At 53.9% G+C, this 25,027-nt stretch overlaps 10 protein-coding genes across 10 annotated transcripts; 4 read left to right on the forward strand and 6 right to left on the reverse strand.

The window, feature by feature from the left end:
• Positions 1-2,721: 2,721 nt before the first annotated feature.
• Positions 2,722-4,071, forward strand: BDP81DRAFT_315711 (uncharacterized protein; the record flags this gene model as incomplete). The annotated part of the gene is made up of 2 exons (XM_060584105.1): positions 2,722-2,905; positions 2,984-4,071. 2 exons carry the CDS (start codon positions 2,722-2,724, stop codon positions 4,069-4,071), a joined length of 1,272 nt encoding a protein of 423 aa, XP_060447099.1.
• A 279-nt stretch (positions 4,072-4,350) lies between these two features.
• Positions 4,351-5,226, reverse strand: BDP81DRAFT_316085 (uncharacterized protein; the record flags this gene model as incomplete). Its single annotated transcript, XM_060584140.1, has 1 exon — positions 4,351-5,226. The coding sequence occupies one exon, from the start codon at positions 5,224-5,226 to the stop codon at positions 4,351-4,353; it is 876 nt and encodes a 291-aa protein (XP_060447100.1).
• Positions 5,227-5,863: 637 nt separating this feature from the next.
• Positions 5,864-7,037, forward strand: BDP81DRAFT_393081 (uncharacterized protein; the record flags this gene model as incomplete). The annotated part of the gene is made up of 2 exons (XM_060587793.1): positions 5,864-5,884; positions 5,937-7,037. The coding sequence occupies 2 exons, from the start codon at positions 5,864-5,866 to the stop codon at positions 7,035-7,037; spliced, it is 1,122 nt and encodes a 373-aa protein (XP_060447101.1).
• A 5-nt stretch (positions 7,038-7,042) lies between these two features.
• Positions 7,043-8,212, reverse strand: BDP81DRAFT_279775 (uncharacterized protein; the record flags this gene model as incomplete). Its single annotated transcript, XM_060582994.1, has 1 exon — positions 7,043-8,212. A coding segment is annotated over one exon (1,170 nt), but the record flags the coding sequence as incomplete, so codon positions are not given.
• A 973-nt stretch (positions 8,213-9,185) lies between these two features.
• On the forward strand, positions 9,186-10,493 carry BDP81DRAFT_460094 (PdmS protein; the record flags this gene model as incomplete). Its single annotated transcript, XM_060593616.1, has 1 exon — positions 9,186-10,493. The coding sequence occupies one exon, from the start codon at positions 9,186-9,188 to the stop codon at positions 10,491-10,493; it is 1,308 nt and encodes a 435-aa protein (XP_060447103.1).
• A 431-nt stretch (positions 10,494-10,924) lies between these two features.
• BDP81DRAFT_316737 (acetyl-CoA hydrolase) lies at positions 10,925-12,578 on the reverse strand (the record flags this gene model as incomplete). Its single annotated transcript, XM_060584192.1, has 2 exons — positions 10,925-12,314; positions 12,385-12,578. 2 exons carry the CDS (start codon positions 12,576-12,578, stop codon positions 10,925-10,927), a joined length of 1,584 nt encoding a protein of 527 aa, XP_060447104.1.
• Positions 12,579-13,664: 1,086 nt separating this feature from the next.
• On the reverse strand, positions 13,665-15,649 carry BDP81DRAFT_208700 (dibenzothiophene desulfurization enzyme A). The gene is made up of 7 exons (XM_060582640.1): positions 15,493-15,649; positions 15,291-15,431; positions 15,034-15,238; positions 14,970-14,982; positions 14,860-14,919; positions 14,071-14,805; positions 13,665-13,995 (listed from the first exon to the last, which is right to left on the reverse strand). The coding sequence occupies exons 1-7, from the start codon at positions 15,557-15,559 to the stop codon at positions 13,771-13,773; spliced, it is 1,446 nt and encodes a 481-aa protein (XP_060447105.1). The 5' UTR covers positions 15,560-15,649; the 3' UTR covers positions 13,665-13,770.
• A 980-nt stretch (positions 15,650-16,629) lies between these two features.
• Positions 16,630-18,347, reverse strand: BDP81DRAFT_480415 (major facilitator superfamily transporter; the record flags this gene model as incomplete). Its single annotated transcript, XM_060594925.1, has 6 exons — positions 16,630-16,921; positions 16,992-17,212; positions 17,274-17,353; positions 17,412-17,923; positions 17,990-18,218; positions 18,284-18,347. The coding sequence occupies 6 exons, from the start codon at positions 18,345-18,347 to the stop codon at positions 16,630-16,632; spliced, it is 1,398 nt and encodes a 465-aa protein (XP_060447106.1).
• A 1,043-nt stretch (positions 18,348-19,390) lies between these two features.
• BDP81DRAFT_371986 (4-hydroxyacetophenone monooxygenase) lies at positions 19,391-21,291 on the reverse strand (the record flags this gene model as incomplete). Its single annotated transcript, XM_060586641.1, has 2 exons — positions 19,391-20,920; positions 20,983-21,291. The coding sequence occupies 2 exons, from the start codon at positions 21,289-21,291 to the stop codon at positions 19,391-19,393; spliced, it is 1,839 nt and encodes a 612-aa protein (XP_060447107.1).
• Positions 21,292-22,482: 1,191 nt separating this feature from the next.
• On the forward strand, positions 22,483-24,064 carry BDP81DRAFT_393088 (major facilitator superfamily transporter; the record flags this gene model as incomplete). The annotated part of the gene is made up of 3 exons (XM_060587794.1): positions 22,483-22,924; positions 22,978-23,884; positions 23,947-24,064. 3 exons carry the CDS (start codon positions 22,483-22,485, stop codon positions 24,062-24,064), a joined length of 1,467 nt encoding a protein of 488 aa, XP_060447108.1.
• Between the last annotated feature and the right edge of the window lie 963 nt (positions 24,065-25,027).

The following is a 25,027-nucleotide window of genomic DNA, read 5'->3' on the forward strand; positions in this document are numbered from 1 at the left end:
AGTCAGCTGCCTCCCTAGGGCTGCCCTTCATCACCTCCTCGCGGCACGGTCAGGCCACGGGGACTTTGAACAATATCACCAACGCTTTAACCACACAGAAGCACTACTCACCTGCTCCTGTGGATGGGTTAAGGAGGCAGACCATCTAGTCTACTGCCGAAAGACCCTACTGAGGAGGCAACAGTGGCCCACCCTCTACCCCTACAGCCGCCAGGAGCCCGTAGGACCTATAGGGTCCCTCGATCGCTACTTCAAGGGGCTAATCACTGACTCTGAAGGCTTCCAGGCCTTCCTCTGCGTGACAGACTTCTTCCAGAAGATCTGCCCGCGGTACTAGGAGATAGGTCATAACCTATCCTCCAAACGACAAACTACCTCTATTAAGAAACCAGATGGTTATAACGGAACTAGGGCACCAGTGGGAACTAGGGATGGATAGAACACATAGTAGCTCACGAGCAAGATTTGGAGGACGTCAGGAGACGGCGTGTACTATATAGTATATAGCTAGAGCCTGCGACCCTTCACGCCACATACCCTTCGGGAGGTCTGCCGCAAGGGCGGCTGCGCCCTTGCCGCCATGGCGTTAAATAGAACAACAACAACAACTCACTAGTCAGCTTGAAAGGACTTACACTGGGCTCGTGTGAACCAAGGATCGGCCTGGAGAACTTACGTGCCACGAAGTTTGAGGACAGTACTCCGCCGACGACATCACTCGAGCAGCACCGTGGAGTGGTTCCCTGGCAAACTGGCGCAAGAATGGAGAGCCTTTCAACAAGAGGGGAATCGACGGGCGTAGTCGGAGCAGCAATGGCGATGGACGAGAAGAGCCCGAGGAGAACAGTTGCGGCCTTCATCTTGAGGAGTGGGTTATTTACTTGTGTGAAAGACTAAGGCTCTTGAAGACTGGAGATGAAGCTGTTGAGTTGACCAAGTGTGCTGTGATGATGTTGAAAATCTTTCTGTCAATGTGTGGACAGAGAAAAGGCTTCTTATAGATTAACACGATGCCACATATCCTTACAAGGACAACTGCCGAATAAAATCAAGTGTTCAGTGCAAAACACCACCTGCGATTTCTCGTCACCTCTAACAAGGGAAGGGGTACGCTTTCGTCTCCGCCAAGGGCTCTCGGTATCCGGAGTGCCAGATACACGGGCGCCTCATACCGCATATTGTGATAGTGGACCAGCTGATCACTGCGGGGAGTCGCCGGTTGGGGAATGCCTTGCCTTTGTAACCCGTTGGCGGGCCGCATCCGGGAGGCTGAACGATGTCTTGGTCCCACCAACGTCATCCCAACGGCTCTGGACTCGCCGCCAGCTCCCTGGACGTGGGTCTAGAATCCTAGATCCTATGTCATCCGAATAAAGTTGTTTCTACATATGAAAATCGTCAAATTCTCTTCGACAATTGTCTTACGAAATGACAAAAGTTATATGATTCATGGCACAGGACAATGGGATCTCGTGCAAGACCAGACGTTCGCACAACTACTCGTGGCGGAGAAGGTGTGCGGGCCACTCCCGTGCTATGGATATAGGTACGGCTTGACTTTAAAGCATCATTCTCGGATGGCCGATGGTCCCGGTCTCTTTGGACCCTTCTGTTTGCCCCAGTAGCTTTTTCGCCAACCGGTTCTGCACATCCGGAGTTCGACTACTTTATCCGGGAGGTGGCTTGAGCTTCTTGCGATCGGGAATACTCCACCCACTTGTCTCGGCGTTTTTGCCAATGGCAGTAGTCCAGCATACATCCAAGTAACGGCCGCAATTGCTTGTGTAGTTATCCCTCATAGCGGAAGACCAAAAGACTCTACGGTTGTTCACACATGAGTTTAGTGATAGAGAAGTTGATAGTGTTGCCGGAGGTTTGTTGTGACAACAGGCCTGGATAAGTGGACTTTCTCCATGATAGGAAAACTCTTCTCCATTTCTCATGCGGAGTGGGCCCCGCTCCTAAACCTCCTTTTTGTCGGCATTCCACTTCAGTCGATAACCACTTTGGAGAGTATGACGCAGTATTCATTGAAGCTATCCACCTCGACGCTTGCAGCTTGACGGACCAAGTCCTAGAACATCAGTCGAACCAGCTGTCCAGGAAATTTCGAACACTAGCCTCGTCACGTGCTGTAGGTGTCTCAGTTGACCAAGGTGAGTCAAATACGACCTTGTCTGGACAACCCAGGAATCCTCGTCTGCAGTCCCTTTCATTCCTTGACTCGCCAGTATTGAGCAGTCCATCCTCATGTTCTACCCTTTCTACGGAGAGTTGTTTTACAAGCGTAATAGATATATATGTACAAGCCTGAATTCAAATTTGAGACTTGGTGCTCTAGAGAATCAAGAATCCGACTTTACTCTCGGTCGTCTGGTATTCTGACATGGTGAATCTAGCATTGGCTACCTTACACATAGTTTCATCGCGTAAAACTTAAACAAACGAAACACAATGAAGAAGAAGGCCTCCAGCATGGATCCTGAGGCAGGCGCCTTTCGCCCGTCATTTATACCTCATCCTCCAGCGCCGGTTCCCTCCACGAAGCATCATTCTCCTGACGCTCCCACGGCCACAAGAGTAGTCAGGGAGAACACAGGACAAAGTCAGCGTGTTCAAGGCGCTGCAGAACGCCCTCGGGCTCCTCGGACGAAACAGGCTACCCAGAAGTCCATGAACCCGTACTGGCAGCCTCGAGATAACGCCGGGATCGCCAAACGCATGAAGAGCGACCCGAAGCGAAACACAGAATGGCTTTACATTTCTGCTTTAAAGCATGTTGAAACTGTTTCCAATCACCTCATTGAACCCACTGAAGGGCCAGTGGCCTCGGCTGTCAGTGATTTCTCTGTGGTGTGCTCATACAATTGGTCTGGCGCCTATGAGCCGACGATCTTTGTGCCTGGTGAGCAGCAATCTTGAGTCTCCGTGTCGTGTTGAGTCCAAGGACACTTCCCAACTATTAATGATGTGCACAACCTAGGCGCACCTGCCAAGTACAAGAAGCCTTCCCTTCCGCTCAAACTGAAGTCTGACCACGGCATCCAATACGTGGATCACAACGTCTACAGGAACCTTGTGATGCCATTCGAACCGATGATGAGAGCAGCCAGCATCATGAATCCATCGGCCAACTTCGACAACGTAGACATCGTCATTAGCCGGGGCGGCTTGCAAAGGCTTCTCGACTTCGGCAAAGGCAAAAGTCAGGAATCTTTCAGGGTCGAGCTGAATTTGGTCAACAACACACTATTCGTCGCCTGGCGCAAGGAGAAGAATAGTTTCAGAGTGTCTCGACTACCTGGGAAGGAAAGCTGGGGCCATGCATTTGAAGATGCATTCACAGAGTATGACGCGGGTCTGGAGAGTTCTGTCTCGCACCACCGAGTTATCCAGTACAATATTGGCGAGATCAAGTGCATCGTGCGTCATGAAGTTGATGGCGCTTACTATGGGTCGGATGAGGCCGAGGAGAATGCACCAACAAACACTGAAGACGGCGAAACACCACCCAGTGCCACGAAAAATGCAACCCTAACCGGGAAAGAGAGGATTAGCAAGGAAACTCGAGCTATCCAGAGGGGCCGAGAAGCTCCCCCTTCCTCGATCCTGGAGCTCAAGGCTCGGCCAAGGATGGAACCATGGGAAGCAATGAATCAGATGTACTTCGGAAGAACTCCCCACCTCATAATAGGTCAACACGAAAAGGGTGAGTTCACCAACGTTCGAACAGAGGACTGCGAGTCAATGATGGAGACATGGGAATGGTGGAACCACGAACCCCTGAATAAGTTGGCTTACCTTCTCGGGTCATTGCGAGAGAGGGTTAAAAAAGCGATCGCAGAGGGTAAGCGAGCTTTTGCAATTTACAATACGATGTGGGATAAGACAGCGTTGGAGATCTGGACCACATTGATGAGGCAGGCGCCTATTCTGCAGAAGCTCGAGAGGATGTTCTGGACCCCCGAATGCAATTTGTCAGTGAGGAGATATCCCCACCCAACTCACGGCGAGACTCATCAACGATTTGGACAGGGGAAGAAGCCCTGGCAGCAACGAAAGAACAATTAGGAGGGGTGTTTTCCAGCGTGAACATGAGAGATAAGAAGGACGAGGAGGCGGGTCCAAGGAAGCTTTTTGCAATTTCTTTCTTTTTTTATTGCTGTACATGAACCGCTCTATACTTGAGTTAAAAGCGCCGGCTAAGGTCGTTTTAGCGAGCTTTGAGAGATACACGCAGTTTTATCTTCCATATGTAGACGATTTAGCCTTTAGGTACCGTAAAGACATTTCAGAGATGATTACATGCAGACCCCTTAGTAAAGTAGGCATGGGCAGCCTCCACATGATCTAATACCAGCCCTGCAGCCCAATAGTGAACCGATTCTGATCCTTCTCAACACTCTCCTTCAGCGCCATCAGCTCCTCGACATCCCAGTTGGCGTGAACAAACCGCCCATGCAGGAACTTGGCCTCCTCGCTGAGAGCCCATACGACAAAGTCCCCAGGAAGCGCAATATCATCATAAGTCAACCCCAAGTTCTCCACAGTCGGCGCAAACTTCTCCGACATGACCGTGCCGCCAATGAGACCAGGGTGCACCTGCAAGACGAAGAAGCCGGGGTTCTCGTCGCGGAAATATTCAAATAATTTGGTCGCACCACTCTTGGAGGCGCGGTAAGAAGAGTAGCCAAACATATAGGGGAGATGGATTGCAGCGGTGGAGATATGAATCACGGCGGCGTTTGAGGCTGCGACGGGCTGGAATGCGCGGAGGAGGTTGAAGTTGCCGCGGATAGAAATCTCGAAGGCGCGCCACCAGTCCTCGGGGTCTGAGTCAGTGATAGTTTTGAGGTCGGACATGTAGGCTGCGTTGGCGACGAGGATGTCAATCTTTCCTCCGTGAACCGAACTTGCGAAGGAGGCGACGGCGTCGGTGGTTGCCTTTGAGTCTGTGACGTCGACGGTGTAGAGGAACACCTTTGCCTCTGTGTTCAAGGCTTCGATGGCGACTTTGGTCTCTTCAAGGGACTTGATCGTTCGTCCGAGGAGGCCGAGACTTGCGATTCCGGACTTTGCGAGAGATTTGGCGATGGAGGCGCCGATACCCGCGCCGCCGCCTGAGATGAAGGCGCTTTTGCCTTTGGTCGAGAGTTCTGGGCGAGATGGGGAGATGGCGGCATACGGCTGCATACGGTAGGTCTTGGTGGGAGCAGGGAACGACATGGCTCTAGGTATTTCGAGTCTTAAAATGACTTATTGGATTCTTGGAGTGAAGATGGTATTCAGAGGTGATGAAGAAAAAATCAACATCCAAACCATGCTTCTGTTCCTTTCCTTATGTATAGAATGACTGCAGAGAGATGATGTTGATCCTCACCCTAAACATATTGTTGATGTCCCCTATTCGGAAGCATTCTCGTCGCTTGCCCAGTCCCTTAATACCTGACTTCCTCAGTTGGCTAACATTGAGCACCGCTTTGCTATGTCAGCCAATGTTGGAAATATCTGTCGTGAGCCCTGTTGAAGGCTTGCAAATTCTAGACGATACTTAGACCGTCAACGTTTAACAGTCGGACTCGGAGGAAAGTTGCCAAGGCCCACATTATTGGCGCTAGGCCGGGCGCTACGCCGAGTCGGGCGGATAACGTTATGGACCGGCGACCGGAGTGGGCCCCACGCTTTTTGCTGACATTACGCACTTTCTCCTCGTCCTCGCTGATTAATCCTCATTCGACATCAACAAAGACACAACAACCCATGTCATTTCTCATCCATTCATAACGTTGACTCGGTCCATATCAAGCCCGTATAATTGCTTCGACGTTTGATCTCTGTAACGTGATTCTCCTGAGATAACGGAATGAGTCCAGCCGACGCCGAGGTAACGCGGGCTCACCCAGACTACGCGGTCAAGATCCACTAACACGTTCCAGTCCCGGCGTCGTGAGCGCGGTGTCATTGCCCAGCGCGAATACCGCAAGCGACACGCTTCCAAGGTCCAGAAGCTCGAGGAAGAGCATAGGAATCTCAAGGACGCCATAGCCGAGATCAGCAGGACCCTCAAGGGACGGGCCCTGTCAGATGATCTGAAAGCTGCTCTCTCCCATGCACGAGACCTCGCCGACATCACTGAAGATGATACTATGGAGGTTGTCGACAGCAATGACGTAGAAGAAACATCACCATCACAATCACCGCCCCCGGCCGTGCCAGAGGACCCATCAGCATCATCAGAAAGACGCCTCCGTCCCAGTGGCCGAGCAAGTCCCCGCCTAGACTACGGCCTCTGGATAGACACAGACCGCCTCATCCGTATCCTCGAACCACCCCTCGACATAGTCCCCTACCTTGGCCCGGGTATGCACACCCTCGCTGGTTGTATCTTCTGGTCCACAATGAACTACACCGTCGACCTATGGGATGCCCGCCCCTCGCCGCCCGCAATTAAAGCCATGGACCGCATGTTCAGCCACTCAAAGCACCTCAGCGATCGCAATTATCTGCTCTCGCTCGCCCAGGCGAGGATGGACTACAAAAACAAGGGGTACATGTTCCGTAAGCTCTCGGACCAATTTGCTGAGCGGGCCTGCGCAGAGACTTTTGAGCTTGTCAGGGATGAATGCGATAAGAAGGGGAGGCCGAGCAGGTACTGGAAGACGCCACAAGAGATTGCGGGGAACATTCTCAACGAGATTACTACTGATCAGGCTGTGAGGATGCAGGCTGTTGCGGAGGGCAAGGGAACGCTCTCTGATGGGCAGATGATGCAGGCGCTTGTTTCGTGGCTCTCTCAGAACTTTATTTGCTTCGGTGACGGACCTAGATGGAGTACTGTCTTCGTCTCTGTCGGCATCGGAAGTTGGGTCAGGGAGCTCATGGACAGGGACGCTCGCGCAGAGAAAGAGACCACACCCGGGGCGAACGAAACGCCATCTTTATTGTTACGCCCATCTTCCAAGACTTCTCCACCTCAAAGCTCCAACCGTAAGGCTTGCCGATCCAGGTACGAATCTGATGTCCGACTGAGAGGATGAGTTTCGCGTTCCTCATACCCGGAGGAACTGCCCCTCGTAGGAATCCCTCCTGTCATCCCCCTACAACCGCCACCACTGGAGTAAGGGGGATCGTACACAGCCTCACACAAAGAGTATGTTCTCCTGCCATCGAGCCATTTACTCTCTGCCAAAGCCCCATCCCACGGTCTCTCCCAATCACCCGCGTAGAAAGCAACGTTTTTCAACAAGTCGCCCACCTTCTTCTCCCGCAATCGATAAAACAGCTTCATGACTGGTTTGGTATCCAGCACCGGCTGGGCCATGGACTCAATGCCGCTACTGCAATCCGATTCTAAGTCCAGCTTCCACTGGTCGTAGCCATACACCCCCTCCATGGAGGCTCCCAGCTGTCGCCGGCACTCGCTCGCAAACTCCAAGAAGACTGTAATGTTGGTTACTTTTGGAAAGTTCGTCGCCAGCGCGTCAAAAACCTCCATCGGCCAGGTCCCGTTGCGGTTGACGTCGAGCGTAATCGATTCCAGGTTCGGCGCCATGCGGCCGAGTTCTGAGGTTTCTTCTGCCGTCATCACTCGCCGCTGTCGAATCCCGCTTTCCGCCTCGCGCCACTCAAAGCTTCTGAGAGACTGCGCGTGGTGTCGCAGGACGGGCAACACGGAAGCGCCGGTCTCATCGCTGAATATCCACGACAGATGCGTCAGCGAGTTCTCGGGCACCCCCAAGATGAGGTCTTTTGCCCAGCCGCCATAGACCTTGAGCGACTGAAGCGATTTCAAGTGTGGGATCAGGTTCGCGATGTCAGGATAGTGGCCGACCCTGGGCCTTAAAGTGAGGTTCTTGATACTCCCGAAATCCATAGCGTGCAGCAACAAGTCCAGATTCGTCTTGGCCTTTTGCTCCGCAGACAACGGGAGATGCCTCACCCACTTCCACGCTCTACCGGAACCAATCCACTCCATCGTATCCCAAAACTTGGAATTCGTCCGATAGGGCGGCTCTGATATCTCATCCCACATCCGATCGCCGAAATGGTACCCCTCTAGGTCCAGCGACTCCAGCTTCGAGGGGTATATGGACCCAGAGGCCAGGTCGAGCGGGAAGTTCCAGCGGTCGGGATGCTGTGAGCATCCTATGTTTGTGACGCGGAGTTTGAGGCTTTTGAGAGAGTCACAGTCGGAGAGGGGTTTGTGGACGTCGCATTTGGGGAAGAAGTGACCCATTTTGGTCAGAGGACTGGTGACATTCTCGATCTACACAATTGGTTGAGATTGAAGTGGGTCCATATTCTGCAGCGATCAAAACGCCTGGATGTTTGTGCACCTATTGACACCGATTGTTTCGTATCTTGATCTGTTAGACAGATTCTAATTTGCATAGGCTCACTGTGTTTTCAATTACTGAACTGAACATGGCCAAGATCTCAAGTTTTTTCTTCGAGAGTATCAGCCGCTGAAGGCTCTTCACGACGCGGAACATGAGCGACAGTCGTTCTTCGCACCAGCAGAGCATTTCCCTTGACGAAAGTTCGGAGTATTAGTAGGCACAGCTGTGAGTGAGAACTGCTTGCAGACCATACTGCGATCTGTATATTTGAATTGCCACTATTGTTTTAGCTTCAAATCCTGTCAATTGTTTTGACAAGCCTCTAGATCAGCGGGAGGCCACCCGGCCTTTCGTTCAGCTTGAGACTCTCGGTAAATAGTATCGAAAGCTGCTTGGCTTTGATCGAAGCTGTAAACTTCGGTCAACTCGGTGAAAGAGGCATGTAATTTGTGATCTTGTGAAGTCCAAGACTTAGTCCAGAGCTTTATCATAGCTAGAGCGCCGTTCGACCATGATCGAGCTGTTAAGAAATATCTCGTGTGTATTAAGCATTACCTTATGCCGAGCGGATAAAAGCCGTCCATCGCGACCTGTCATTTAACCTTAATTGACGTCCCATCCCACACTAACCGGCCGGGGCATCCGCACCTCTGTGAGGCTAGTCCGGCAGGGGAGGGGGTAGCACGCTGACATCTTCGCATCTTAAGGTACTTGACAACAGTGGCTAAGGATACGAGGCATCCAGTCACAGAATCGTCATCCTTTTCACCCAGGACGCCGTCACCAGCGCCATCACGCGCACCGAGCAAATTCTCACACCGGATTGCCTCCGGCTACTGAAGTAAAATGAAGGCCCTCATCGCAACCATGCCCTTTGCCAACCACATCCACCCAATGCAACCCATCGCCCTCGCCCTCACTCGCAGAGGCCACACCGTAGCCTGGCTCACATCCGCCTCCCACGCCCACATGATAACACAAACCGGCGCAAGCTTCATCCCCTCCCCGCCCTCTCTCGCCGCGCACGACGAGACCCCCCTCGCCCCGGACCCGGAAACATCGGGCATGGCCGCCGTGGTCTCCACCCTTCGGAAGCTGTTCCTTGATAGAGTGCCCGACCAAGTCGCAGCCTACCGCGCCGTCCTCGACGGCTCCAACGGAATGCCGGCTTTTCAGGCGGATATCCTGCTCCTAGACCTCTGCGCATACGGTGCGCATTGTCTCCGGGATATCACGGGCTTACCGTACGCGACGCTGGGGATTAACCCGCTCGTGAGTCTCGACCCGGAGGTCCCGCCATGGGGCACGGGCTGGCTTCCTCCGGCAACCTTCTTCGGCCGATGGATCAACTCGCTCGCGCACGCGGCCGCGAGCTGGCTTCTTTACCCGAAGCTTACTGCTTTACTCAACGCACATCGGGAAGAGCTGGGGCTTCCCTTCCTGCCTGCGTCCGGGTTCTATGACTCCACGAGGTCGGATGCGCTGCACATCATGCCCACGACACCCGCCTTTGAATTCCCGCGTAGGAACCTATATCCAGCTGTAAAATTCGTCGGACCGCTCCTCCCACCATTCAACGAAGATGAGCTCCCACCTCTCCCCAAATGGTGGGATGAAATGCTCGCACACCCACGGGAGAAGGTAATCCACGTAACCCAAGGCACATACGCAACAAACTCATCAAACCTCATCACCCCAACCCTCGCTGCACTCGCACACCGCGCAGACCTCCTCGTCATCGTCACCACGCCCAACGCAGAAACTGCCCTTCCGGCATCCTCCCTCCCCTCCAACGCCCGCGTAGCCTCCTTCATCCCACACGCGAAACTCCTCCCGCACGTAGGCGTCATGGTCACAAACGCAGGCTACAACGGCGTCCTCGCGGCGCTGAACTGCGGTGTACCGATGGTCTGCGCGGGTCGGAGCGAGGATAAGGCCGATGTGAGTTCTCGGGTTGCGTGGAGCGGCGCCGGGATCGATCTCGCGACCGACGCGCCAAGTGAAAATTCGTTGAGGAGTGCGATTGAGCGAGTCATCGCTGATGAGAAGTTCCGGAGTGCGGCCGAGAGGGTGAGCGTGGATTTTGGCGGGCGTGATGGGCCTGGGGAGGCGGTTGATGCGTTGGAGGAGGTTGTTGAGCGTAGTCGGAGATGAAGGGGCCGGGGTTTGAGGTTTGAGCCTGGAGTTGAGGTTTCTACGGGCCGAGATATCGGGATTCCGGATCGGTGGTCGGGCGGCCGAGGTTTGCCCGCCGAGTGGTATCTCCGGCCTCCGGTGTTGCACACGTCGGAGGATGGTGCATGATCTTCACCTTTGACAGAATGCCGTATCCACTGCCAATGCTTGGCAAATAATGTAAATGCTCCATTATCCAGCGAGGTATCATTCTCTATCAACAAAAGAAAAAGGGACTAGGTATTCTACCAAAGTATGCTCCGAGATCGCAGGCCCACCCTGTAAATGCACCAATACACCAACGCAAGCAAATCCAACAATGCCTTTTAGGTAGGTAGCTCTAAACGCTTAGGCTCAAGTGTTGCTTGAAGCTCTTGACCTAGACTGTGGCGTCGGGCGATGCTGCCTGTTCATTTGAAGCTCTTGACCTTCTGCATGCTGCCTTCCTCGACCAGGGCCCTGTGGAGATCAAATGAGTTGAACAGGAGGTGAGGTTCATGACCCATGCCCTTGCGCAGGCACTCAAACTCGGCCTTCTCAAAGTAGTCCAGGAGGATGGGCTGGTACACCGGGTGGGCGCACTTTTTGATGATGACGCGCGCGCGCTCACGGGGACTCAAGCCACGAACATCAGCGAGACCTTGCTCCGTGACAATGACGTCCAAATCGTGCTCCGTCTGGTCAATGTGTGTGCACATGGGAACGATACAGCTGACGCCGTGGGGATCCGTCTTTGAAGGGCGCGTCGAGGGCGTGTGGACGATGCTGTACTTTGCGTTGCGGAGGAAGTCGGCGCTACCGCCGAGACCGTTGAGCATACGGGATCCCATGACGCACGTGCTGTTGGCGTGTGCGTAGATATCCACCTCGACGGGCGTGTTCATGGCAATGACGCCCAGGCGGCGGATGATCTCGGGCGAGTTCGAGACCTGTTGGCTGCGGAGGAGGAGCTTGTCGTGGTAGTTCTCCCAGTTGTCGTAGAAGCGCTTGAAGCCTTCGGGCGAGAAGCGAACCGAGGTGGCGGTCGCGAAGTCGAGATGGCCCGTGTCGAAGAGGTCGAGGAAGGTATCCTGGATGACTTCGGTCCAGACCTTGAGATTCCAGAAGTTGCTGTCCTTGAGGCCGCCGACGACGGCGTTGGCGATGTTGCCGATACCGGACTGCAGGGGAAGGAGGTTCTTGGGGAGGCGGCCGTGCTTGACTTCGTGCTCAAAGTACTCGATCAAGTGTCTGGCGATGGCTCTAGAGCCGTCGTCCTCGGGGGTGTTGGGGCCGGTCTGGTCGGGGTAGTCGGACTCGATGATTCCGACGACCTTCTCGGGGTCAATGGGGATAGAGTTTGTTCCGATACGGTCCTCGACGCTGGTGATGAGGTAGGGCTTGCGGCGCGGGGGCACGTCGGTCATGGTGATGTCGTGGAGACCGTCAAAGTTGGGCAGCGAGGTGTTGACCTCGATGATGATCTTGTCTGCCATCTGCACCAGCTCCGGTGTCGCACCGATGGAGGCGCCAGGAACGATGCTACCATCCTCCTTGATCTCTGTGGCCTCGACTACAACAACGTCGAGGTTCTTGTTTGGGCGGTCTTTGGTGTAGAAGCCGTATACGAGGTCGACAGGGAACTGCGACAGGTGCTTGTCGAAGAAGTGGATTCTTCCCTCGTTAATACCCTTGGAGATGGCCTTGCCGACCTGGTGAGGGCTCCGGCGATTGATCATATCCAAGCTGGCCCAGCGGTTCTCGGTCTCGGCGCCGGAGGAGGCACCGACAAACAGGCTGTACTTGAGCTGGCCCTGGAGGCTGTTTTCGACGGAAACAATCTCAATTAGCTTACGGGGGCCAATTTACTAGTACTCTTGGGGTTCCTTACGAGTTCTTCTCGACGTGATCCGCCAAGTAGGTGGGCATCTTCTTGGGGTACCCGACGCCGGTGAAGCCGGACCAGCCGATGTAGGCGCCATTGGGGAAGTGCTGCAGGAGATCCTGGGGTTTGGTGAGCTTCTTCAGCATCGACGGACGCTTGACGCGAGCCCGCAAGGCGGCGGAAGCAATGGGAGACGCCATGTTCGCGAGATGTGATCACGCAAATGAGAGTGAGGAATGGAGAGGTTCACAAAGGGTCGGTGCCCGGGGAAAGGAGGGGAGAGGGTGGAGATTCGAAGCCTGGCCGACGACAACAAGGAGACGAAGATACGGAGACGGGGTGGCTCTGGGGCAGAAAGTGGGTGTCGACGAGACTTTATACTGTCAGTTTTGTTTGGTTCCGGTGGAAGAAGCGCGTCCCCATTCAACTCAGGACTCAGGAGACGAGACCAAGAGTCAAGGTTATGGAAAAAAGATCAGGTCACTCCTTGAGCCCCTCGGTGGGGAATGACGCACGACCAACCCTTGGAGACCAGGGAGCTCCAAGATAGCTCGAAGCTTTCTGAGAGGCAGAGAGTGCCCCTTGAAGGATTATGTCATCAGATGAGACAACATGATTGGTTAAACAATGGTTTGCGGCTCGGTAACAGTCGGTAACGCCCTCCTGGCCACAGCCGCATGCCCGCTAGAGCGAGAAACCTTCTTGTCTCTCTTGGCTTACAATGTGCCTGAGCGGCCTGCTGTCGGTAGCCTGTAGGGCTCGATTCCAGGCACCTCAACGCGCAAACTCTCGGTCTGAGCCGAGAGTCAAGAGCCATTGACCAATCATATAACGCAAATTCCGCTGTTTTCCAAGCAATTCTGGGCTGAGGTTCAGTCAGGAGATTTTCCACTATTTTTTCTGTTCTTTGTATAGAAGCGCAATCTCTCCTTTCCCTTGTGATATGCCATAGAATTTTCAGCATTCATACCTCTGAGCTCCAAGTACCTAGATGGCTGAAAGTCCCCACTGTCAAGGCGTTCCCGAGATGCCAGCGACAAAAAATAAACTGGAGTCGTTTTTCAAACATCCGTAGATGCGAGCCAAACCTTCGGCACAGCTCGGCCGGACGAATCTCGGCTTTAACATTGCGCTGCTTCGTCCCATTCGTCAAGAGGGCCCCATATCTTCCCGGCCGATCTGGCTCCACTTTCCTCACAGCCAGGTCTGGAACGAGAAACTGCCCTCCTCACGCTCCTGCCCTTCAACACTCAAAGAGGAAGGAGACACCGCATTTGCAAGGTCTAGGGAGTTGGGAATAGCTTCATTTTTAATTTCTTCCTTTACTCTTCCACGAAGGGCTTCGGCATAGTCTACAATGCAACCATCCTTCGCGGGACGAATCCCAATTGTTTATTCCGGAATCTTCGCCTCTTCAGCCGATACACCCGCCTTCCATCTGTATGATGCCGCAACATGCTCGTCAAGCGGTCCTGACTGACCCTCCTTGCGGTAGAAGTTCTCTCTATACGTACCGCCAGGAACCGCATAATCGTCCCAGAACAGTCCGCGACGACGCAGCTCAGGCAGAAGGAGATCGATGATGTCCGTGAAGGACTGGGGGAAGAGGGCGTACGCCTGTCGTTGAAAGTCAGCATCGTCATCTTCCATCACCATGGCCTGACCATTAACTCCAACAGTGTCAGCACTTACAAAGTTGAATCCATCAACATCCGCCTCCTCAATCCACGTCTCGAGCCCATCAGCAACCTGCGAAGCCGTACCAACAAAGATGGGCCCGTTGCCGCCAATGCTGACATGCTCGGCAATGGTGTGCTTTGTCCACTTTGCCGTGCCAGGCGAGAACCGCGCGTACCCCTCAACAGTCGACTTGACAGCATTGCTCTCCACCTCCCGCAGCTCCTCCTCGTCGCCGTACTTGCTCAGGTCCATGCCTGTCCAGCCACCAAAAAGCGCCAGCGCACCCTCGTGCGAGGCATACTTGCGGTAATCCGCCAGCTTTGCCTGTGCCTCCTCCTCCGTGGCACCCAAGATTGGCGTAACGAGCGCGAGAACCTTGATGTCCTTACCGTCGCGGCCGTACTGCGTCCGCGCGAGGTCCCGGATCTCGGCAATGTTCTTCGCGCACACAGCGGGCGCGTGCGCCGAGACAAAGATGGCTTCGGCGTGCTGCGCTGCGAATTGTTTGCCTGCTTTGGAGGTTCCGGCTTGGAGGAGGAGAGGCGTGCGTTGGGGGCTGGGTTGGACAATGTGCGGGCCGGGGACGTTGAAGAAGCGGCCGTTGTGGTCGATCTTGCGCACGAGGTCTGGTTGGGTGTAGATGCCTGTCTTGCGGTCGAGCTTGACGGCGTCGTCTCTCCACGAGGATTCGAAGAGCTTGTACATCACCTTGATGTACTCTTCGGCTTGGGCGTATCTGTCGTCATGCTGCTCTTGTTAGCTTCGCCCGGGTTACGACGATGTGGCCTTGCGCTGTCTTACCTGGGGCTGCTGGGCAAGACCCATGTTCTTTGCTGCGGAATCCAGGTAGCTCGTCACGATCTGTGCTGGTCAGTATGCCCTTCCTCAAAAGATTTCGTCTAGAGACTGACATTCCAACCGAGACTAGGAGGCTATTAGCAAGACAACTTCGCGACCAGATCTTGGGTTACTCACCGCCCGCCTGTGAGGTGGTCGACAGTCGACAAACGCCTCGCGAGGTGGTATGGCTGCTCATATGTCGTCGACACCGTTACACCAAAGCCAATGCTCTTCGTCACCGCAGCCATGGCAGCTACGGGAGCCAAGGGCTCGTTGACGGGCCATTGGGCACCGGAAACTTTTGCAGGGTCGAGGGATTGCGAGTAGACATCGTAGCCGCCTTCGCCGAGTCAGTTATCTTCCATGCTTGATCTTCTGGACGGCAAACTCACCAAGAACATCTGCGATGAAGATGCCGTGAAACTTGGCCTCCTCGAGCAGCTTGGCCAGCTCAACCCAATGGCTAATCTCGTTGAAGCGCCACGACTCGTCTTCGGGATGTCTCCACAGACCGGGGGACTGATGCCCGCTGCCTACACGGAAACTGTCAGCTTCAATGCAAGATTCTCGCGCGGCGAGGTCTGAATGCCATACACATCTCAACGAAAGCATTGAGTACGAGGCTCTTCTTCGGCTTTACTGCTCCCGTGGTGTCGGCCATTTTTGCTTCGGTTTCTTGCGTCTGGAGTATCTTGAGTCCAAAGTTCGCGAGAATCGTCTGCTTGGAAAAGTTCCGAAAGGAAAGACGTTGCTGGCTTTTTGCGACAACAAAAGACAACAAAACTTTTTCAAACTATCACTACCATTCAGCGGAACCTCGGTGACCGCGACCGCGGGGTAACATGGAGGGGTTCGCGTCGTTCGACGTGAGGTCCCTTTGGAGACACGCCCCCCGGCGATGGTCTAACAACTCGAAGTTTACCCCAAATTGCCCCTCCCGATACTCGGCGTGGGTCCGGCACCGTGGAGCCGGGGCGATGATGCCACCGGACGGCTCGGTGGCGCAAGACGCACGACGACGCACGAACGGCCATGGCGGACCCCACGCCAATGCCGACGACCCCTGCACTCCGCTGTCTGATTGTTCCAGGCAAGCTCCTGTCCGATAAACCATCGTACCAGACGTACTATCCGCAAGCTGCGAATGATAGCTCCTGAAAAGATCCGTACCTGTAGCTATTTAGGCTGCAAAGGCGGTTAAGCTGTAATTCTCGGGTCAAAGTGCCTTGAATGAAGAAGAGCTTCAACGGGTCCCGCCGGCGACCGCAGATCGTGGAGGTCAAGGTTCCGACGTGAGGCTATCACGTCATGTTAGCCCCGATGACATAGCCCAACCAGAGAGTTGCAGATTACCGCGCGACAGATCGGCGGATGGTTAATACCCGCAAAACGGTACCATTACAGATGGCTCCATGAGGGGCAATTCGAAGCGCAGATAAGTTGTCTTTCTAGGGCTTTCATTCGTCAATTGACCTGGCCATTGTTCATCTCACGATGATTCAGCAGCAGCGATCACCTCATCAACGAAACATTCACACATGACATGGCTTTCGGAAAGATGATTCAATTAAGGTTCAGATAATAATATTAGCGTGAAGAAACAGGGAATCATTAATCTCTATGGCAATATCGACCCCCGGTCTCCCAAGTAGACGATCAGCATCAAGCTGACAGCTGTCCACCGCGTCCCAGCAACTCGGTATCAGCACTGACTCGCATTCCATCAGCCGTCTAGTGCTTTACGTCCGATTCGCCATCCTCGCTAGACACGCCGCTCACTTCGCGAACCTCCTCCACGTGCGCCGAGAGCCCGGAGCCAAAGTGTCTCAGGACGAGCCACGCGGGTCCGATAGCCACGGCCCACAGCGCAAAGTTGAGGTAGATGGCGCCTACCTCGCCAAAGAGGGTGATGGAGGTGAGGCCGTAGCTCAACGCCTGCCACGCCGACTCGACTCCGCGGAGGAGCGCGGCGTAGCGGATGACTTCCTCTTCACCTTCGGCTAGGTTCGTGACGATGAAGTACCTGTTTCGTTCGTGTTAGTCGGAATGCAGATACTTGATAAGCGGCGCGGCAGACGGCCGAGTAAACGTACAGGAAGAGATAGTTGATCTGGAATCCGATCGTAAGGAAGATGTAGACCGCAAAGGCGGCCCCGAAGCCAGGGCTGGCCCAGTCGTGAACTGGGCGGGTCTGGCGGAATCGTGTCGCGAGAATGGTTGCCCAGAGCCACCACGCACCCTGGGTGATGACGAGAGTCCAGAATGTCGACCTCGTGCGAAGCTTGAGTGAGACCTTGGCGCGGTCAAGCCAGTGCTGCCAGCGATGTCAGTGACTGTCTCTCAATCATGCATAAGCGCACGCGGGAGCTACTTACCCCGAGAAGGTTGCCCGAAATCACGGCCACAATGCCAGAAAGGAAAGATCCAAGGGCTCTAGATCGGACAGAGAACCATGCTATTGCAGATATCAGCACTCACTCTTATCAAGGAGACGTCTTCTCGGGCGGACTTACAGGCAAGATACGTGAAAAACACAGCCTCCGCAAAGACAGCCTGCCCAATCCAAAGCACGATCAAAAGGAACTTGGGCTTCAACAAGTTCCTCGTCGTAGCCTTGATCTCATACCAAGGATTCTCCAGAATCGCCAAGCTAACCTTCTTGCCATCCTGTCTCTCCACCTGCTCCGGCTTATTCAAGAAGAACCCGACAAATGGGCCCGCAGCCTGGATGGCGATGAAGATGATGAAGACCGTGTACGAGACCTTACCGGCCTTGTCGTTGTCCGCGTTCAGGCCGAGATTGATTGCGCCGCCGAGGACCTGCCCGCAGAGGCGGTAGGTGAGCCAGTAGCCCAGGGCTTTACCGCGGTTCCAGGGCTCCGGGTAGGCTATCGCGATGGCGGCCTCGGCCATCCAGAAGACGCCGGCGGAGATGCCGCAGAGAGCGGCGCCGAGGAGCATGAGCCATTCGACGCCGTAGCGGTTGTTTGTGTAGAGGCCTGCTGCGAAGGGGGCGTAGCCGATGCTGTTGAATTCGGCAAAGTCAGCGTCTGTCTCCCTTATGGTTTTCGTCATGAGGGGCTGAACTTACGTTCCAAAGATGAGAGCGCCTTTGATACCGATGTAGTGGACCATGACGGAGGAGAAGTAGCAGGATACCACCATCAGGCAGAATGTGAGGGCGTTGGCGGCGTTGACGACCTTGGGCGAGGCGGCGCCGCCTGCGCCGAGGGAGTTCATGGCGCCCCAGATACCCGGGGCTGCCAGGTTACAGAGGCCGAGGATGGTCATGTTGTAGAACGTCGAGCGGTACCATTTCACTGCAGACATCTGGCGTTAGCTCCACGATGATGCTGCAGAGAGTGTCTTTGTGATGTTAACGAACCTGGGTGACGCTCCGACTTGGGAGGGATGGCATCGCCCTTTGCTGGGTCGGCGTATTCTGCCATTGTGAAGATATTGCTATCCAATCGAAGGGGAGTCGAGGCCGGATGGATGAATGAAAAAAGAGAAGGACTGCGTCTAGATATCTTCAAAAGCCAAGACCTGAACTGCCGAGTCGTCTATCGTAGCTGAGTCGCAACAGGAACGGGAATCCTTCGTCTTATGGATGAGACCAGAAGAGACAGACCATGCAGGGATTGTCCAGATGGATGTCATAGTCAGGCCGACCTCACTGCTCGCCTCTTCTTTTCACGCACAATTGTCAACTCTCCCAAAGTGACATGGTTGCCATTGACACATGCCGGGCCCAGACTGCAGGGTCCAGACAAACTTTTTTTTTTCTTCCCTTCTCCCATCCTTTGCCTATTTCAAGAACCCCCGATAACATCTGCCAGGCTTACTCCAATTCTCCAATAGCTTAGCGTTTGAAGTGAGTACTCGCTAAGACGTCTTTGTGGAAATCTCCGGCGAAAAAGGGTTGCGAAATCAACTGGGTACAGCACGCCATTCCGCTGCCGGCGCACGGGTTCCGGAATACCACCTCGACACTTTGTCAATCACTCAGCCGTCAACACCATCACCACGGTACTGTCTCAATTTCCACGCTAGCAGTGAAAGCATGACATTCGATTCCGAGTCTTTGGAAACCTTTGACATGTAAAATAGCTCAATCCAAGTGGGTTCAAGACCCGGTGGCTTGAGAATGGGTCGTTGGGCTCAACTCATCCTGTTTCTCGGGTTCATGGTTCGGCATGGCACCATCGATGCTGATGGCTTGGCAGTGCTTCCAGTATAGTGGTTCGAGGCGTCTTAGTTGTATAAGGTATCTAGAGTCTTTCTGTCCGATGTATGAACACCACAAGTGCATGTGCAGAGATCACATAGGCCCTGTCAAGCAAGCAGGGGCAGATCTGCCCAGACTACCCTGAACATGCTCCCTATGGTGCTTGCCATGCGGATGGGATATCATGATTAAATGATCACAATTGACGATAATGAGTCTGCTGTAATCTTCGTAACACATTTATCTTTGACTTCTATGCGACATCTAAGGAACACTATGCCAGCTTTCGTGAACGTCTTTAACACCCACGCCTCCAGCCTTCAAGTAAGGTGTCACATCAGCTTCCGGGTCCAGCTCCCTCTTCGTGCATCCAAGTCCAAAGTACCACAAGAATGGATTCTCCGAGTCCCCAACATACTCATACTCAAAGTCCTCCCACCGCGGCTCCCGCTGCACAATCGTCGCCAGCGTTGCAGACCCAGGCCACAGGCCGTGGATCCTCGAGCCGGCTTTACCGCTATTGTACCATGAGCTGCAGTTCTCCGACAACACTGTCGTCGCGAAGAACGCGTCAGAGTATTGCGTGAAGTTATCCGCGGCCCTCTTGGTGGGCTGAATCGTCTTGATTCCCTCGCGGCTCGCCTTGCGGAGGATGCGTGCGAAATACGTGATCTGGTTCTCGACGTTGTGCGGGACCGTGCCGGAGCGTCCCGACCCGTTGGGCCCGTGGACGAAGAGCAAATTTGGGAACCCGGGCGTCGCGGAGCCGAAGTAGGTATACGGGCCATCGGGTCGCCAGAGCTCGCGAAGGTCCTGGCCCTTTGCCGTGATGGGGAATGGAGGCGCCATATCGACGTTCGCGCCCGTCGCGCAGAAGATTGCGTCGACTTCGCGGTGCTTACCGTCTTCCGTCTCAATGCCCGTCTCCGTAATCCTCTTGATGCGCGTCTGGATATGCTCCGTTTTATCTGAGGAGATGGCCTCGAAGTAGCCCGGTCCGGGTGTTAGGCGACGGCAGTGGGGTGAGAACTCTGGGATAAGGGCGTCGATGAGCTCAGGTTTCTTGGTGAGTCTGTCGTTCATGAACTTGCGGAACTTTTCTCGCGCCTCATCATTTTCGCTGGAGCCCTTGAGCCACCCAGTGAAGTGGCGGAAGTATTTGCTCTCCAGCTCCTTGCGGTACTGGAGGTATGCCTCGGGGTCCTTGCGGAATGTCTCTCTGAGGTCCTCTGGGATAACGATGGGTTCGATAGAGGTCTCATCGCCCGCGAATGAGGCCGTCACCCATGTCTTATTCCGCGCATAGTGGTCCAGGCGCGAGACGACCTTGTGAAGATTTGACGTCAGCTGAATGCCGCTGGCGCCGTTGCCAATCACCGCGACCTTCTTTTCCCTCGGGTCGAAGCTGGGATCCCAGTTTGAGGCGTGTCTGAGGAGTCCCTTGAAGTCCTTGATTCCGGGGTAGTCTGGTAACTTCCAGGCATTGAAACGGCCTATGGCTGTGAGGACGAACTCGGCCTCCTCTGTGCGGATCACGTCTGTCGCGAGGTCGCGGATGGTGATTTGCCAGACTGAGCGCGATTCTACCCAATTCAAGCCCTCAACCCGTTGTGCAAGATGAAGATGCTTATAAACGTCGTATTTGCGCGCCAGGCCCTGCCAGTAGTCACGGATCTCAGCGCCCTGGGCGAATTCCTCCGTCCATTGTGTGTTGGGGTCGAAGGTTGATTGATATACGTGGGCTGGTACGTCGCAACGGACGCCTGGGTAGATGTTTTCGAACCAAGTGCCGCCCTGGAATGTTTGTGTTAGTCGAAAGCTTTCTTGTGACATTTTCGAGCTTTTTTGAAACGTACCACGTCGGCGTTCTTCTCATAAATCGAGAGTTTGATACCGGGAACCTTTGCTGGAAGAAGGATGCCAGCAAGTACGCCCGAGAGACCTGCTCCAACTACGGCTACTCTCAGTTCCCGTGGCTCGTCTATGTATCTGTCGACGAGCTTGATGGGATAATCATCATAAATAGACTTTGGTGGTGTGAGAAGTGAGTCGACGGTGTGGTCGATGAGAGTCTGTTTGTCAAGGCCGTCCTTCAAAGGTGCCTGAATCGAAGCATCCTTCTGTTCTATGATTTGTGAGGTCGTGGTCTCAATGTGGTCACCCATGATGGCAGTTGTGGACTTGTGATTACTCCGGGGATGCTTCAAGTTGAGGGTGTGAGCTACAGGACTCTATGACAGACTTGAGTAACTCCGCTCAGATCTCACAGCAGATAAGATGGGAAAGCCACATTTTGTTAGCCGGCTGCTCTGCCCCTCGTCAATCTGGACATCGGAATCACGTCAGACTCGTGCTTGAACGCGTTACACGCACTTGGAGGGAAGACGTTCCGCGGTCTCGAGTATGGTTCAGGTCGGGGACCGCCTCGCTGTCCTATCAGAGAAGAGCAGTTGTTATCTCGCAGCATCAAACCGAAAGCTTCACGAAGGACCAGCTCTCCACCCCCCCCCCACCATAGAGCTTCATTTAACCCCACTATCAAGTGTTGCGGGCAAGTATCCGCAACGCGGATGTTGCTGGAGATGAGGTGCGCTGAGTATGGGGAGCACGCCATCTCCCCACTTTCTTGGGGAATCTGAATAAACACGCCCCCCCTTCCCGGTCCCTCCTCAGATCGGAGCCTCCAACAAAACGCCCTTCATAGGTCCTTGGTTCACGCGATGGAGTTCAACTTGGCGGATCCGCCCTTGGGTCCAGTCTTGAAGGTTGCAAAGACTCGTCTCCAATTCTGCAAGTTGATGGGGTGGAGCATGGTTGATGCCGGCCGGCGATGGGGGCACGGTCGACCGGGGGGTTGAGTGGTCTATCGAAATCAGCAAGGACGCCTCGCCTTTCTCCTGTTCACATCTGGCAGACTATAAGTCTGTCACATCAATGAGCCCTGAGATGGTGCAATGTTCGTCCCGAGCATCTCTGCAACCCGCCAACCTCTTGTCGCACCCTTTCCGCTCTCTGATCGGGTGGTATGCGGTGCTATTACGCAGTAGTCTCCGAGTTCTCGCGTTGGTAGAACGCCATCGCCAAGTTTCGCTTCTTCAGCTTGCGCGAAGGACATGACAGGGGCATTGTTCTATGGCTGGAAGAGACGGCGCGGTGCGTGGGCGGTTTGACATGGGATGGAAAGAATTGCGATGGCAAAACGGAGCTGGGATAGTGATACAATAGGTACTAAAAGCAAAAGAAATCCTTGAAGTCCACATCCTGCAGCTGTCAGATGCGATTTCTGCGTTTTGACACATTCAGATCTTTGTCTGCCGTGCCGTTATCTGACCCAAAGCGACGACAAGCTTCTCACCATGGTTGTCCAGGCTCGCCGCAAGTGGTGGCACATCCAGTGGTACGCAGACACCGATACGCCAGAAGAGCGCAAATTGATCAACAGACTCGACCTCCTCATCGTTCCGTACGCGGTGTTGAGCTACTGGGTCAAGTACATTGATCAATCGAACCTGAATAATGCCTACGTCGCTGGCCTCAAAGAAGATCTCGGGTTCAAGGGCAATGAGCTCGTTCAGCTGCAGACATTTTACATCATCGGGGCTGTCACTGGGCAGATTCCGATGATGTTCGTTCTGACTTACATCCCGATTCATTGGCTCATTCCCTTTTTGGACATTGCTTGGGGCGTCTTCACGCTCCTCCAGTACCGTGTTACTGGGTTTGCTGAGCTTGCCGCATACCGCTTCCTGGTGGGCTGGTTTGAGGCTGCCTTCTTCCCAGTCATGCATTATCTTTTTGGTGAGTCTCTTTGGTTTCTTACATCTGAAAGCTTTCTAACACGTATTTTGAAGGCTCCTGGTACCGTGGAGATGAGATCGCGAGACGTGGTGGCATCTTTTACGTCGGTCTTTCACTGGGCACACTCACCGCCGGTCTGATTCAAGCTGGAGCCTCGGCAAGACTCGACGGAGTGCATGGACTTGCTGGTTGGAGATGGATGTACATCATCTGCTCGCTTATCACCATTCCCATAGGCATCTTGGGCTACTTCGTCATCCCAGGCACCCCTGAACAACCCAACCGACTCGTTCTCAAGAGAGAAAGCATCGAACTGAGCGTCGAAAGACTGAAACGCGCAGGCCACTCATCTCATGGAAAATTCAAATTTGGTAACTTGAAGAAAGTCTTTTTCTCGTGGCAATTCTGGGGTATTATTGTCGTCGACGTTCTCTTCTGGAATGCGGGCATTCATACCTCGTCTGGTAGCTTCTTGCTCTGGATCAAGAGTCTCGGTCGTTATTCAGCGGCCAAAGTCAACGAACTCGGCACTATTGCGCCCGCCCTTGGTATATTTTATACCTTGTTTATTTGCTTCGCATCCGATCTCGTGATGGGACCGGCTTGGGCAATCACGTTGTCTAGTGCCTGGAACGCCTTGGGACTTCTCATCTTAACTATCTGGGACGTCCCGGAAGCTGCGAAATGGTTCGCATTCTCGACCATTTACGCTTCAGTTGCACTGTCGAGTGTGTTCCATGGTTGGGTGAATACGCAATTACGGTCGTCGCCGGCCGAAAGATCCTTCACGCTCGTCCTCATCAACGCTATCTCCCAATCGTCTACGGCATGGACACCGCTCTTGGTCTTTCCCACGGTCGAAGCACCTCGGTACCCGAAGGGCTTTGCATTCACCCTGGCTTGTGCCATTCTTCTCATTGTCGCGACTCACATCTTGCGCATGTACATCAAACGTAGAGAGTAAGTTCATCTCATCCTTCCCACGCAACTGGGGCCATTTGTACTGACTGCCTACTTAATAGCCCTCAACTTGAGAACTCTACCGGGTTTCCCGAGAGTGATCACGAAGACATATCAACTATTGAGAACGGCAAGCAGCCACCGGTCGCAGTTAGTGGAAGAGATGATCGAAGCGACTGAAGAGAAGACTCGGAATTCGACTAAATGATGTTTGGCAGCGACCATGAGTCAATCCCATTACTGGAACGACTTGACGTACATTTGATGCAGTAGTACTCATCTGAAATAGTGAATATCTGAGTTCATAAGTTAGACAGTCATAGTAGAAGACTGTCTCAAGGCGGTGCAACTGCTACTTCAAGTTGTGTTTGTGAATTATACATATTATTAGGTTGCCAGGGCAGCCCCCCCTCGCACATTGCTGTATTTAAACAGCGTATCATGGCTTTAAGTGAACGACAACTTTCCACGATGAGGATGGCTTTTGAGATACACTGGAGCAATTTAACTAAGCGTGTATCAACATCGACACGTAACTCGAGATCGAGACATGTTGATTCTGACGTGCTAAGCATATTTCCTCAAATACCCAAGTGGCGCTAATAGTTTCCGCGGAAGTTGACCGTTGAAGCACTTGACAGAAAGCCTTCTGAGATGGTTCTGGAACGGTGTCTGGAAATTCTACTAGCAAATATAACGTGGTTATCACCGTCTTGCTGAACATCGTGGTATTGGGCTAAGGTGCGACCCGCTGCGGAGATGCGCCTCCTTAGTTGCCAGCCATACTGTCGGCGAGGCAATCGTCGGCTCAAGAACCAGTTATCATAAGTCGTTTTTGCCGACCCGACGCCACCTGAGTCCAATAGTCCAGATGGCCGGCGTTTTGCTCCGAAGCAGAATGTGTCTTCGGGCTCGGAAAACGGGTGATGGCACCATCCACACCCGTGATCACGCCAGCGTTTCTGCCCTGCACCGGCGTTGAATTGGGGTCAACGTGCAGATAACATCCCGCGCCAGTCCCACGCGATGGGCGACAACGGCGATGACGACATGGCGATTGGGCAACTTCCTTTCATCGCGTTTCTGCGCCAATTTGAAGAAATTCGTGATGAAGATGGGTTGATAAACAGAGGTAAGCCCGCG

The sequence above is a fragment of the Colletotrichum phormii genome, assembly GCF_030913505.1.
Source record: "Colletotrichum phormii strain CBS 102054 chromosome Unknown BDP81scaffold_7, whole genome shotgun sequence".
Lineage (NCBI taxonomy): Eukaryota > Fungi > Ascomycota > Sordariomycetes > Glomerellales > Glomerellaceae > Colletotrichum > Colletotrichum phormii.